General features: G+C 43.4%; 1 protein-coding gene across 1 annotated transcript in view; it reads right to left on the reverse strand.

Annotated features, from left to right (window-relative positions):
- The window catches only part of cacna1ha (calcium channel, voltage-dependent, T type, alpha 1H subunit a), a 124,018-nt gene that overhangs the window by 28,361 nt on the left and 79,768 nt on the right, over positions 1-15,889 (reverse strand). Inside the window, exons 13-20 of the mRNA XM_078284696.1 lie at positions 14,568-14,734; positions 13,811-14,005; positions 5,642-5,793; positions 4,169-4,354; positions 3,929-4,046; positions 1,152-1,307; positions 877-964; positions 175-455 (exon numbers count right to left, since the gene is read on the reverse strand). Coding sequence (XP_078140822.1) covers positions 175-455; positions 877-964; positions 1,152-1,307; positions 3,929-4,046; positions 4,169-4,354; positions 5,642-5,793; positions 13,811-14,005; positions 14,568-14,734 — 1,343 coding nt within the window. The remainder of the gene's footprint in view (positions 1-174; positions 456-876; positions 965-1,151; positions 1,308-3,928; positions 4,047-4,168; positions 4,355-5,641; positions 5,794-13,810; positions 14,006-14,567; positions 14,735-15,889) is intronic.

Consider the following 15,889-nt stretch of genomic DNA (forward strand, 5'->3'; position numbering starts at 1 on the left):
TTTTTCTTTGAAGTTGCCTACAATACCTTACATAATATTGGGATATCCATCATTTTAGAATTCAATTCCCTTCAAATATATAAAAACATATGGCACCTGAATTTCCAAATGACTAAATGCTGGTTTGTGAATGGACAGATCCATCTCCTTGACGAAGGGACAGCCGTCACTCACCAGAGAACGCTGGTCATAGGCCGAGGGGTCCATGGAGGCGGAGCTTCCGCGACGAGACTCCCCGTGACCGATCCCCGCCTCGGAATACCCTAATCCCACCTCGCCGTACCGGGGCCCCACCTCTCCGTAGATAAGCTCCTCCCCCAGGATGGACTCGGGGCCCAGCGAGCTCTTAGGGGTGGGCATAGGTGTGGCCGCTGTCCGCATGATTATGGGAGGAGCCAGCGAGCCCCGGTCCACGTGGCCGTTGGCTGTCATCATCAGAGAGTACATCTTTAGCTCTGGAGGAGGAGGAGGGAGGATCATCATCATCATCAAAATCTTCACTATCATTTTCATATATTTTTGGCATCATCACCACCATCATCGTCATTTCCTATTGTAAATCTCTGTTTATCACATCATTTTTCCTCTATTCTTTTCATTCTCTCCTGAATCTTCTCCTCTCTCCTCTCATCTCCTACTTTTTTTTCTCTTCCAACTCTTTATCCACTTATTGTGGCAGCTAATTTGTAATGAGTAAAGCACTAAAGAACTAGAACAGGAACAAGGGACAACACATGCCAATTGGATGGGAGTTCGACAGTCCTGGACCTCCTTTTGTCCAAAAGTCCTGGACAGTCTTGGACCTCTTTTTGTTCAAAACCAGACCAAGAGGAGGCTGAAGAAAGACCAGGAGTACTCTGCTGTTGTTTAACCTACCTGTGTCTCTGAGCTGCTCCACCTTCTCATCCTCCTCAAAGTTGTCTGACTTCTTCTCATCATCCGACTCCGACCGGTTGGCATCGCCCTAACATGCAAATGAGCAAAAACGCTGTTATTTTTGAATTTAATTTCTTCAGTTTACCATCCTGGAAAGGTTTACATTACATTTCAATCCATTTCATTGAAGTTGTTTTTTTCATAAATTATTGATCTTTCTATGTGCGTTTTGGTTACATATCCTCTGCCCAAAAAACCAAGATGGCCGTCCTCACCTCAGCCTGGAAGCCCTCAACCAGGATGGCCACTAGCAAGTTGAAGAGGACGTAGTTGCCAAAGGTCATAAGAGCGACAAAGTAGAGAGCAGCCAGTGGGGAGGTGGAGGCCATGCCGTTGTACAACACGACGTTCCAGTCCTCCTGAGTCAGAATCTGGAGAGAGAGAGATAAAAAAGACAATTAGATTTAATGTAAGATTGAAAGAGATATCGACATGAATAGGGAATGGGTGGAGAGGGAGAGATGGAGGGCCAAAGAGAGAAAGAGAGTAAAATGGGGTCCATGGGCATAAAATGAAAAAGAGATGGAATGGGAGAATGATAAGAGACCGGGCAGATGGGTGTAAAGGATGTAAAAGGTTGAGAGGTGGAAGAAAGGGGAAGAATAGAAAGAGGAGAAAGAGAGAGAGAGAGAGAGAGAGAAAGGCAGGGGCAGAGTTTCAGTCATTACTGCTCTCATGGGGTCCATACGCTTTATAAAACCCAGTATTGAGCTACTTTTATTGCCATCGTGCAGCAATACTTCAACTTGATACACATGGGGCTTACCATAGGCTGATGCAGAAAATGTGTGTGTGTGTGTGTGTGTGTATGTGTGTGTGAGCGTGTGCCAGTGTGTTTAAATCAATGTGAGTGATGAAAGCATTTAAAACTGGACTATTGTTCATGATGCAGCATGAAAGCCCACTCCGTCTCTGCCCACTCATTAAACCCTGTGGCAGAGAGGCAATTCACTGTGTTTTTGTGTGCATGTGTGTGTGTGTGTGTGTCTGTGTGTGTGCCACACCACATGTGTGTGTATGGCTACTCCCCAGATGTCTATGGTAAGTATATAGTGAGTATAACTCCCTCAGATGGCAGTCAATTCTGCTCGGTAGTGAGTAAAATGCTTCTTCAGCATCTCTCTCTCTCTTTCTCTCTCTCTCGCTCTCTCTCTCTCTCTCTCACACACACACACACACACAAACACACCAAAGTGAGACAGTCCACTGCATTCTGTGTTCTACCTTTCTGCTGACACATCCACTATAGAAAAGAGGACAATCTATCTGGAGCGATTGAACAATATCTCCACAGAGAGAGAGCAAGAGATAGAAATAGAGGGGGAGAGAGCGAGAGAGAGAGAGAGAGGGAAATAGAGAGAGAGTGGGTGTGGATAAGCAGAAATTCTCGTTTCACAGCATTTGACTAATAAGCAGAACTTATCAGTTTAGTTTAGTATGCGCACGCATACAAATGCACACACACACACACACACACACACAAACACGCAGAATGAGTGAGCGATTGTTACATGCAAACAGAAGGAAGGACAGCAAATGGGTCCTTTTTTTCACCATGACACAAACACACACACAATATATACAGTATATACAGTATATACAGTATATATATATATATATATATATATATATATATATATCACTGCTAATTTCCCTCTCTAAGTGATGTTTAAAAACTGGACTGTAGTTAATAATGCAGCATGGAGAATCACTCTGTTTTTGCCCACTGTGACCATAAGGCAATTTACAGAGCTATGTATATATATATATATAAATATATATACATATTGCTATAAGGCAATTTACAGAGCTATGTATATATATACATAGCTCTGTAAATTGCCTTATAGCAATATGTATATATATATATATATATATATATATATATACATATTATGGTCACAGGTTTTTGCGAGTGGGCAAAAACAGTGATTCTCCATGCTGCATTATTAACTACAGTCCATTTTTTAAACATCACTTAGAGACGGAAATTAGCAGTGAGCACGAGCCAAATGCTGGTAAATATTTGGCTGTGGCTGAAGGTTTGCTGTCTACACAATGCTGGCCTTTTGGCAGATTTTGACTCCTAAAACTCTGTGGAGTTGGTTTGGGTTTAGCAGACATTTTTGGGGGATTTATGTCCGACCAGATACAAATTTTGAAAACCAGAGTCAAGCTGTAGACTGAAGCCAGCAAACACTGAGACACAGTGTCATTTGTCTACAGCACGATGCTGAGTAATGGCCCAGATTAGGGAGTCAAAAATTTGCCTGGAATACAGTGACGATCCCCACAGTAGGGAGTCAAAAACTAACCTGGAATACAGTGACGATCCCCACAGTAGGGAGTCAAAAACTAACCTGGAATACAGTGACGATTCCCACAGTAGGGAGTCAAAAACTAACCTGGAATACAGTGACGATCCCCACAGTAGGGAGTCAAAAACTAACCTGGAATACAGTGACGATTCCCACAGTAGGGAGTCAAAAACTAACCTGGAATACAGTGACGATCCCCACAGTAGGGAGTCAAAAACTAACCTGGAATACAGTGACGATTCCCACAGTAGGGAGTCAAAAACTAACCTGGAATACAGTGACGATCCCCACAGTAGGGAGTCAAAAACTAACCTGGAATACAGTGACGATCCCCACAGTAGGGAGTCAAAAACTAACCTGGAATACAGTGACGATCCCCACAGTAGGGAGTCAAAAACTAACCTGGAATACAGTGACGATGGCCCACAGTAGGGAGTCAAAAACTAACCTGGAATACAGTGACGATCCCCACAGTAGGGAGTCAAAAACTAACCTGGAATACAGTGACGATCCCCACAGTAGGGAGTCAAAAACTAACCTGGAATACAGTGACGATCCCCACAGTAGGGAGTCAAAAACTAACCTGGAATACAGTGACGATCCCCACAGTAGGGAGTCAAAAACTAACCTGGAATACAGTGACGATGGCCCACAGTAGGGAGTCAAAAACTAACCTGGAATACAGTGACGATGGCCCACAGTAGGGAGTCAAAGTTCTTGCGGTCAGGGATGGTGTCTCCGTTCTCTGTCTGGAGGCTGAATTTACACCCAAACAGGTGCATACCCAGGATACTGCAGAGAATTAGAAAATACACCCATTATGATTTAAATACATGTATTTTGTGGGTGCTTGTGTGTGTGCATACAGCGTGTGTCCGTATGACTTTGGTGGCGTGTGTGTGTGCATGTTGTACCTGAAAGTGAAGATGAAGAGCATCAGCAGCATGCAGAAGGTGGCCACGTTGTCCATGGTCTTCATCAGCACCACCAGCTGTCTCCTCAGGGCGGGCAGGAAACGAACCAGCTTCAGAACCCGCAGCAGACGAAACGTACGCAGGACCGACAGCCCGCCGTCCGCCTGGCCGATTATCTCCCACACACTGAGCACAAAAAAACCCATAGGATTTGTCTTAATACACTGTTGGACTTGGATTTGTTTGTAGTGTCATTTGATAAATTTAGTCTGTGACAATTGTAACCATGTTGAGGTTAGACTGATATATTGGACGGATATCAGCCTTTCAACGTCATCCACCTCCGGAATGATGATGATATGATGCAGTCTGTTTGATTATCTATTTACTGTATAATTGGATATGCATAAACACACAGTGACATGAACTGTTTTTGTGCACCATGGTCTGAATGCTTTTTCAGGGCCGTTTTCACCCTGCCAGGAATAACATTTTGGGGGAAATGTTAAATACTTGTAATTGTTGGGAATTTTCAGGTATGAAAGCCCATCTATATTGACATCCATATCAGCCTTTGAACCCCAGTATACAGTATATTGTGTATTGTATATAATGTGTCCAACTCACCAACGTCACATGCCAATGTGTCTCTACCACTTGACTCCTACCAATTATTATTTTGATTCCTGTTATTGCTCATTCTAGAGATATAAAGTAAGGCAGGATGCATTATACCACTGATAGAAAAATGCAAACACTCTGTAGTGTGGTGACTAATCTCATATTAACTAATTTCATGTATTAACGAATCTCATATTAACTCATATTGTATGATATAATAGTAGCTGTCATGTAAAAATTATCTACATCACAGTATATTACACACATTTCAGATAGTAGTGGCTCAGGAGCGATCATGCATTCAATGACCCCCTTCAGCAACACAAGTAACACAACACCAAGTGTCAATCTCAGCAACTCTCTTGTCACCTCATGCGTTGTGAGCTCTATCAAACGAAATGACAGCCAGACAGCCAGACAGCCAAACCTAGACTCCGACCAGGCTCCACATTCTGCTGAGGCAGCAAGCCAAACCGGTCCTGCGTGATCCATCATGAGCGTGTCAATCTCAGCTAGAGTAAAGACGGGTGCTGCAGCAGTGAACCTGACGCTCAAAACCGAATGACTGACAGGCTGGAGCAGAGAAAGGAATGGGGAGTGGCTCTAAATCCCAGCATAGTGGATGTCTAGCTACTGAATCTATGTTCAATGCAGCCATTGTTATTTTGCTCTAAATGTTAAGCGGTCATTTTTCTTCATTTCCACAGTCAAATAGTGAATTAAGGGTATAATGAAGAACAGGCATGTCGTGATCCTCATGTCAGAGCTGAAATCGTTTTAATAGTGGCTTATATTTTCCTGAGAGGACAAACCAGCACGGCGGGAGGTCAAAGGTCAGCGGGTGATCATCACCTGATGATGACGATGATGCTGTCGAAGATGTTGTAGGGGTTCCGGATGTAGCCGAACAGGCCGAAGGCCAGCAGCTTGAAGACCATCTCCAGGACAAACATGCTGGTGAAGACGATGTTACTGATCTCCAACACGTCCGTCAGCTCCTCGGGCTGGAGGGAGGGGAGAGGGAGAGGGAGAGGGAGAGAGAGAGAGAGAGGGTGGGGATAGAGTTTGAAAGAAACCAAGAAAGCAAGCAAGAAAGAAAGAAGAGAGAGAAAGAATCCGTTACTAGATTAGTATCCACTCCATTATCCCAGGGCTGTAAAACCCCTTTGCTCTTTGTGCACTGCACTGAGACATTATCAATCAAGTTCAGAGCTGCAGTCAGGCCCAATCAATCAGATGGGACCAACAGAGCCCATCCATCACCTCTGATCTACTCCACTTAGCTCGTAGTCGAGTCACTGACCCAGCGAGGATCGCACTAAGGCCCTCTAATAAAGCATACTAATGGAACATGTAGCAGTTTGGGGGCCTATTAAACACAGTATGAAGCCACATTCTGAACTTTTCTTTATGGAAATGGTTAGCCTAGAACAGCGTCGGAGGTCTTACTTTAAAAAAAGTAATGGATTAATTCTGTTTTCCAGAGAGAACAAGGCATTATATTAGTCCTCAAACACTCTTTCAAAAACAGCATGATTGTCATCCATCAATTTAGTCATGTAGGGTGCACATTTAGGAATGTAGGGCACTCTCTTTCGCCTCAATTAATTCAATATCATTTACATATTAGGCATTTAATTGACACTCAGCTGACTTATCCAAAGCAACAGTTACAATGAGTCAGCAGATAGAGGTTAAATGTCTTAATCAAGGATGTGTGTAATTCCACAAGGAAATGCTTGAGCCTGAGTGACATTTAAGCTATTATCTGTCTTTGATTTCACCTTTACAACCAAAGTTAGTTGAGTTATAGCATAAATTCAGCTCCAAGCTTTTAAACTGTCTGTAGTGCTATATGGCACTGGAAGAGAAAGAATCTCAAACTAACATTGTGTCACTTGACAAGGTACACCCCCCAAAAAATAATGTGCTGTATTGTTGATTTTCATAACTTATAGCAAGAGGAGTGACTTCCTCCAACACTGTCAGCTACTAACAGAAACATAACAGGATTGAATGTGAATCAGTGTAGGAGTGCTGATTGATTGAGTGAGGATTAATGTCTAGATCCCCTAAGGCGTAAGCCATTTGATTTACTGTAATCTGCAAAGGAAGACTGATTCTGGGAATAGATACTAACAAACTTGTTCACCCCGGAAAGCAAATGAGAGGCTCATTATAATGCTACTCTTGTTATACTGGGGCCCACATGTAAGTCCCTCCTCTTTAGCCCTTAGAACTCTTCCAGAACGTTCAGAACCTTCAGCCTCCCCACATGTCCCCATGTCATCCCCCTCTTGGGGTACGATCACACCTACAGTTCTATTTCTTTGGTCCAAACCATAATGGAATAGCTTACTTTGTTGCATTTTTGTATTTGGTTCATTTAGGTTCACACTGCCCTATTACAAGCAAACCAGGGCTTGTAAACAAAAGTCACATGGACGCACAAGTATCTTGATTATTGGACAGAGTTTTGGTAACTTGTCATCCCAGGAGGTTAGAGAGTTTGGCAGCAGGGGGGAGTCAAAACAAATCTGATTCCAGTTCCTCTAACTATAGCTCAGCATGATGGACTTGTCTGCGCTCTTTTCTGTAATTTACCCTTTTTTGGTGTTCATACCAGGTAAGAACACATGAAGAAATAGCTGAATGTGAGCATCAGTCAAGATTCTGGCTTGACTTCTGGCCCTCGGTTCATTTTGTTACGCTAGTCTTTCCAAACATGAGTAAACTGTCTCGTTATACCCATATGACCTTGTGTTTTGGGGTCTTTACTTGTAGTTGGTTGGGATTATATTCTCACTCCTAACAAACTGTACTGCAATTTGCTTGGAAGACGGCCGAGACTTGCTTTTCCAGGTGTCTTAGTGTGGTTATTTGGTGCCGCCCGAGTTCGAATGCATTCTGGCACTACCTGCCGCTTAGCTCTTCCTGGTCATCTCTTCCGACCTGGTCATCACTCCATCACACCTTACGATTTCCCATTGGCGGATCTCCGATGACGTTCCCACTCCAATCAGACCAGCAGACCCCGTCTTCCATCATAGGCTGAAATCTCATCTATTCTAGAAGTACCTCAAATCACCCTCTCCCCACTGAATCACATCTCCTCTCCCCTACTCACACTAATTGCTCTCACTCTCCTTAGCTGATTTGATTTCTTTTCCGAACATTTCTGTCTTCCGTGATGATTGTCTGGTGAGGAATTGTGACTATTTCTCTCACACTTGCACTCCTTACTATTTTTCCTTGTCATGTTAGCGACCCAGGAATTTAAGCTTATTATACTGCTGTACTCATTCTGGATGAGAGTATCAGCTACATGCCTAAGATTTAAATGTAAAGCAACGGGCCCAAGACTCACACATAATAGATTATTATGACATCCAAAGTACTGAATCATTCTGAGCCATAAATTCTGGTACTCTGTAGTGTGCAGTATAGTCTGTTAAGCCCCTTTAGCCTGTGATCCAGAGTTTTATTCTCTTGTCACGGCGGCCAGGCTCATTAAAACTAATTGCTATTCTTTTCATGTGGGGATCAACAAGCAATAGGCCCATGGCCCATTTTGTGTCCTGGCCTATGGTGTAAAAAAGCAGGCGGACCGTACTCTGAACTAATAAGCACTCTGAGAAGGTTAATAAATAAAATCCCGGGCGTCCCACTACTAGATGCAGGATAACCTTCATCCTGGGCTATTCTGCTCTGTCAGTGTCCTGCAGAAACCTCCGATGTTGTTTTTGTTGTTTGCTGTTGTTAGAAATGACAGATATTGCCTATGTGCATATCAAATATTTTTACGAACCTGGAACCAAGTAAGTTAATTGAAGATTTTCATTTCAAAATGAGATATCCTTCATGTATGTCTTAGAAAACTATTGACAAATGAATTTCAGGTTACAAAATATTTCTCAAAATGTTTATATAGTAGAGTGTTTTTATAATCAAATCCTTCAATTGAAGTCACACTGTAAAATGTCAAATGCACATGGGTGCCAATGGGGAAACAAGACATTCTGGGAACATGTAGTGTATATGAGCATCTTGTTAAACGTTTCGAGGATCTGAATGAGAAATTTATTATTTCCCCTATGACCAAGGCTAATTAAAAAAACGTTTGTCAGGCAATAGGCTGGTGACATATTTTAGGTCACAACCCATAGTTTGAGAAACCAGGCCACTGATGCTCATGCTGCATTTGAAGCAGAAATGAAGATCATGATCATGATCACAGATAGAGGGCGCCATACTACACAGCACTGACCCCCCCCACACACATACACACATACAGAGCATGCAACCTCATACAAAACCAGTAGTGACTGACACATCCCACCCCCCTCACCGACTCCATGCTCAAAGTAGTCTGCTGAGTTTCATGTGTATGAATTATTAAACAGCTTAAAACCCTATAAGGTAAAATGATTATATATGGGTCTGGATGGCCTTCTTTGCTTCTGCTGAGGCAGAAGATGCTTGTTGATTTATGTAGAGAAAGGGTTGAGTTACTGATTAAACCTATTAATTCAAGGAAAAAACTACAATCAATATGGGAAACTCTGCAAGAATGAAATCATATTCATACTGAATATACACACACCAACAGTTTCTTTAATGTAAACTTATATAGAACAATACATGGCTGTATGGATGTATTGATTAGTTATGCAATTTCATGATTTGATTACAAAAAAGACCTTAGACCTCATACACATACACACGTCCCCACCCTCACACACACACACACACACACACACACACACACACACAGACACACACAGCCTGTGTGACGTACTGAGTGGACATTATAAAACAGAGCCTATCTAATCTATTGCTTTACTGACCCTATCGACTGTGGGAAAAGTTGTGTGTCTTTGTGTCAATATCAAGCCGGTGCGCTGGGCCATTACTTACATCACTGCCTGCAGTAGTTTGATGGTAGCTTAAAAGATTACTGCTGAGGAGGGAACAACTGTGACCCCACTATCTGCATACTGTCAATAGAAACCGGGCTGATCAGTGGGTACGTACAGTATATTATACCCAGTTAGCTTGAGTCGATTGAGGCATATTTCTCTATTTTCGGCCGAGGGGGCACCGAGTTAATTGGGGCAGTCACGGAATTTGAAAGCCAAAGCGGAAATGCCTGGGCAAAAATAACATTAGACGGTGAAGTACTGTCGGGGGACTTAAGGGAAATGTGTGTGTGAGTGCTGCGTGATGAGCGGAATTTTGAGAAGAGATGGACACACAACAGAGCGGCGACTGTTGCCGCTTTCTTTCGTTCACAAGCCAACATAGAAAAACTCTACTGTGAGCTATGTGTATCGCATGCCAGTAAGCACTCTCTTAGCAAGCTCTCTCTCCGTTCTCCACACACACACACACACACACACACACGCACACACACACACACACACACACACCTTTTGTTAAACAGTGGACTATTGGCATTTTCCCTTTAACATCCCCTTTCCTCACACAAGAGAAAAGGAAGAGTGTGGAGGTTGCAATGCTACAAGATTGTCTTTACACCTGCCAGCATTATAAATGTATCATTACTTACTAATTTATAGTCTGTTGACAGTGGAGGCAAACAAATATGTAATTGGAGGGTGAACAAAAACACAAAATTGATGTTTAGATTTGGTTTACTTACAATTTAAAATTATGTGGTACCTCACTAGCATGTGTTTTGTATCTTTATACTGTGGCCCCATCACCCATATACTGTCAGTGTCAATGAGGCTGATGTGTGGGTGCACTATATTATGCCCATAGTTGAAGGGTCTTGGCATCATGCTAAGAAATGGGTTTGAGAATACAAAGTTTAGTCAAGTTCTGAAGTGGTAAAAAACTCAAAGAGCTGGCATGGACCTACAAATCTATAATGACAGATCAATTCTTGGACGTCTTCTCTGTTCTAGTGCTTTGATGTCTGAACTAAGACAAAACTAACTCAGCAAAACGATTCTGGTTCCTGTACTAGTTGGTGCTTTTAATGCGATGCTTTATTGACGCCTGTAGGGAAACTCTCTTCCCGCTTGCTCCCCTCCGCAGGGAGGTCAGAGGTCACGTTCAGCTACAGTACAGCAGCCCTGGAGCTGCTAGGGAGTCAGTACTTTGCTTAAAGACACTTTAGCAGGGTGGATGATTGGCAAGATGGGGGTTTGAACCCTGTTGCTCCGGTTGAAGGGCAGGCTTTCTATTCACTATGTCACCCTGCTTTCACACTGACTGAAACATTAACATTGGGCTAACAACGGATAAAAATACACAATCACACCTCGACATGAAGGTAGAAAGAAAGAAAAATGTAGGAGCTGCTAGCTTAAAGGTTAGAGAAGCAGGGAGCGTGAGTGGGAGATCGCCCATTCGAATCCAGCCGGAAAAAAAGTGAGTGGGGGAAGAGAGGAGAAACACTCTCCACTCCATCAATAACTCCTGAGGTGCCCTTGAGTTGTCAGCTTCATCCCATGATGCACTGTTTTATGGTGGCAGTGTAACATTGTCCTGATTCACAGCACGATGATGCTCTCAGCCATGTGCCAGTGTATTTTCTGCCATATAATATGCTCCCAAATACGCATTCATAGAAGATTCTGGACTTCACGAACATACGTAATACGAAACCCTGAAGAAGACCTTTTCAGTGTTTGTGTATATAACTTTGTGTATGACCATGCCCTTTAGAAGAGAAGAGGAACAAAACAGAAATGTAGCCTTGCACACACACACACCCACCACACACACCCACCACACACACACGCGCACACCTTGACTGGTAGAGCAGCCTTAAATATAAAGCAGGGCAATGACACACACAAAGACAAACTCACGAAACAGCCGGCGTAACAATGTAGAACGCAGCGCATATCTTAAGATGTAGGACAGAACGCACACAAGCATGCACACAAACACACCTTGAAATTAGGGGCAGGACACGTACACCTTCAAAATATAGAGCAGCATCAAACACACACACAAACTGAGGTGTTATTTACTGTATGATATTCCATCCTAAGGCTTACAGACAGGGGAATGAAGAAACTCAAACCCCGTCCTTGTCTCGGACGCATTCAGTCAAGTGTGTGTGTGTGTGTGTGTGTGTGTGTGTCTTTTCCAAGGCATTAGAGGATTAGAATAATTGTTTTTCTTTTAGCGCATTGTGCATAACACAAACTCACCTTACAACGGTGGCTGTGTGTGTGTATGTGTGCTTTTAATAAACAAAAGACAAAAATCTCTCTCTCTCTCTCTCTATCTCACACACACACTGTCTACACTACACCACCTAACCCCCACACTCACCAGACGCCCCTTCCACACACATATACACACTCACAGACTCATAAACCCTGGCGTGGTGTCAGATAAGGGGGGATGATGCGGAGGGAGAGGGCGGAACTCTTACATAAGCCTTCAGTCTCTATGTGTGTGTTATTGGCCCAATAAGGCCATGGCTCTCCCAGTTGCTCCTTGTGTTTATACCACAAAGATAGCAACACACACACACATCCCCCGGAGAGAGAATTAGAGGGGAGGGAGGGGGAGAGAGAGAGAGAGAGAAAGGGAGAGAGGGATGAAGGAATGAAGAGTAAATAACAGAGAGAGAGAGAGAGAGAGAGAGAGAGAGAGAGTGAGTGTGTCTTTTTGAGTTTTTGTGTATTTGCTTCTCTGCAGGGATATGGAAAGGACGTGCATGTGTGTGTACAACCCATTCTGTGTGTGTGTGTGTGTGTGTGTGTAGATGTAAGTGTCCATGCATCCACACCTATTTGTTCCAGTGTGTGACAGTGGAATGAGGGAAACACATTGTTTGGTGAGCGGTATTATTATGGTCGACACTGCCCAGATGTTGGCCACACAAGGTACACCGGAAACACAACCGTGGAGTGTGTGTGTGTGTGTGTGTGTGAGAGAGAGAGCGAGAGAGAGGCAGAGAGAGAGAGAGAATGCACATTTTCGTGTCTGTGTATTTAAACTAGAACCGTGATCTAGTGTCAACATCTCACCCTGGATGCACTCCACTCTGCTCTCCACCTAAGCCTGTAGTCTTTATCTGTGTAAGCCCATAAATGCTCCACTCCTCCCCTCCCTCCTCCTCTCATGCTATATCCTTTCCTTTTCCATCCCATCTTCTCCTCTTCCTCTCCCCCCCCCCTCCTCTCTTCTCCCATACTTTACCCTCCTTTGTTCTCACAGACAGACCAGCAGATGCCTTGCTTTGTCTCAGAGGGATTATGTCTCTTATATGGCTTAGACTGCAGAATAAAGCTATTCTATTCTAAAACCTACTGGAGGTGTTTAAAGCTGAATTTTGGTAACACTATCTAGGAAGTATGTGTTCATAGGACATAAGTGTAGCTATAATAAAACTTGTGAATAATGCTAAAAGTGACACAGTCAATAAGAACCTATCATGCGTCAAAGGGGATTTAAGTAAAGTGAGATGCTTGCTCTTCTTGTATTATAAACCACTTTTTGCTTTTTAAGCAAAGTGAACCACACATTTTTTTTTATAAAACATTATAAATGAGCTTCATAACCACTTGTGAATCACGACAGGTGTTTATAAATAGTGTCACCAGTGTTACCTTTGGTTCTTCACACACCGCTGTGCTCTTTTGTATAGTTGCTCATCCATTCTGTTTCATGGAAATGGGCTGTAACATTATGTAAAGACAGGCTGCTGCCTTGCGTGCTCTGAGGACCAAACCAAACCAAAACCCCATCTGGTAGATTGGCACAGTTCAGGGCTAGGAGATGAATGGTGGGGTTTTATCGTTGGTAAAGTGTGGGAGGAGGGCAAAGGTTTCACAAAAGATACGCCTGTGTCCATTACAGCCGACAGTTTCTCGTTTTCTTGTTTTTTACTCTAGAAGACGGATGGCCAGCCAGAACTCTCTCAGCTTTGAGCCATTCAGCCGTTCAGAGGTCTATCATTCACCCGATTTCACACACACACGCCCCGAGTTCACAGAGGACTCTCTCTCCTCTCTCTCCCCTCCCTCTCACCTGCTCGTGGTACTCGATCCCCATGCTGAGGGTGTTGACGAGGATGGCGATCATGATCCCTCGATTGAAGTACTTGCTGTCCACGATCCGCTTGAGCTTGTCCCGGAAGTCGACCCAGGCCTGGACCACGCAGTTCTTGTGCTCCACGACGCCCCGCCGCCGGCTCCGGCCTCGCCCGCACCTCAGATCCACTCCCTGAGAGGAAGATGAAGCATTTAAGGTGAGGTACTGCAGGTGAAAATGACAGTTTTGAGATATTATAATATTTTGTTGCTTCTAAAATAACTGTAGTTTTATAAAATATTTAAAACAACAATTGATTTATGCATTTTTATCCCAACTGTGTCAAGTACACCAAGTGCAAAAGTAGCTACAAAAAAAAATAAAAAGCTTTCTAATTTTCTCAACATAACATTCTCTGTCCTCTTTTTTTTTCAACTTAACTCGTAGATATGGCCAAAAACATTTACATGCTGCTTCTTAACAAACACAGCTGGTTATTTAAAGAGGCTTTTTGACATGTTTTGTCATTTCACATGAAAAAATAGATATACATAGTATTTTGTAAAATAAAAATCAACAAAACTGTTCAAGATGAGAAAGAAATCCAAGTGTGACTCGTCTTAAATCATCTGCATCATCATTAACACCTTCATCACGAACTCTATCACCTATCACCATCATTATCATCAAAATCACCACCACCGCCACCATCATCATTTATTATCATCATCAACATGACCCCCACCCTCCTGACCTGGGGGAAGTCATGGACCCCGTCCGCCTCCCCCCTGCCTCCCTCCAGGTCTCCCAGCTCCAGCTCCAGGGTCTCCAGGCTGCGGGCGCACAGCGGGCAGCTGAGCAGCTCCAGCAGCAGAGGGCTGGGCACCACGCCGGCCAGCTGGTACAGCAGCCTCTGGCGGCCTGGAGGGGAAAAGGCAAAGATACAACACTTGTATCAAATTTGCTTGTGGCGGGTGGAGATAGTCAGACGTTACCTTGGTATAATTACCGTAAACAAATGGGCAGCATAGATGTCGCTGATCTTCTTGGGTCATGGTCTCATATGTTTATGGTAATTCTACTAATGCCCCAAAATGAATCTGGTAATGATATATTGATGCTAAAACGCTACACATATCACCAACAAGATATACATGGGATGATGAGGTGTTGAGGTTTTCAAGTCTCCAGCGCTTTGTTTTTTACTTCCGGGGGCTAAATTTTGTTGCTAAGCAATGTTAGCCAAAATTCAAGCTTTACTTGCTGCAATTGTATTTGTTGCCTGGCAACATGAAGCTTACAGAGCATGCTACCAGGAGGCAATGGGAGCAACTGATGCCTCAGTGATATAACTCCTTTAGATAGAGCGCTCTGTAGAAAAACAGCAAAAAACATTTACAAGTCAAATTGGGCTTTATGTCATTATATCATTAGTTCTGATTATTCAATTTATCCATTATCCAATTATGGAAACGGAGAGGCTAAAATTCTGAGCATGTGTGAAAGAAAGAAAAGAAGAAGGAAAGAAAGAAAGAAAGAAAGGTCAATCGATAGAAAAAGGGAGAGAAAGAGAGCAAAATGGAGCAATACCGAGAGCGAAAAAGAAAGAACTTGAGAGAGAATAACAGAGAGACACACACAGAGACAGAGCGAGAGAGAGGGAGAGAGAGAGAGAGAGAGAGAGGAAGAGAGAGAGAGATTATGGTATAATGATAAGGCAGGAACAACAAAACATATTGACATTTTGCATCCAGTGCTGGAAGGATGCCCTTTCCCCGTGGAGAGCCAAAACAAGCTGGCGACTGCGGTGAGTGCAGCATCGAGGCTCGCCCACGGTACACCAGATCCTGGCTGACTCCTCTCACCCTCTGTTCTCTGACTGCAGCCTCTCACCACCAGCATGGAGGTACCGCAAAACCACCGCCGAAGACTTAACACGAGCAAAACCACTCCTGAACAGCGCTTCATTGGCTGCCACGAAACAGCATTCTACTGTACTAAATGCCCTGAGCGATGAAAAGAGACAATCTTTCATCATCTCGAAATGGGTTGACAAGTGATATTTCACGTCTTTTT

Source organism: Centroberyx gerrardi, chromosome 7, assembly GCF_048128805.1.
Source record: "Centroberyx gerrardi isolate f3 chromosome 7, fCenGer3.hap1.cur.20231027, whole genome shotgun sequence".
NCBI lineage: Eukaryota > Metazoa > Chordata > Actinopteri > Beryciformes > Berycidae > Centroberyx > Centroberyx gerrardi.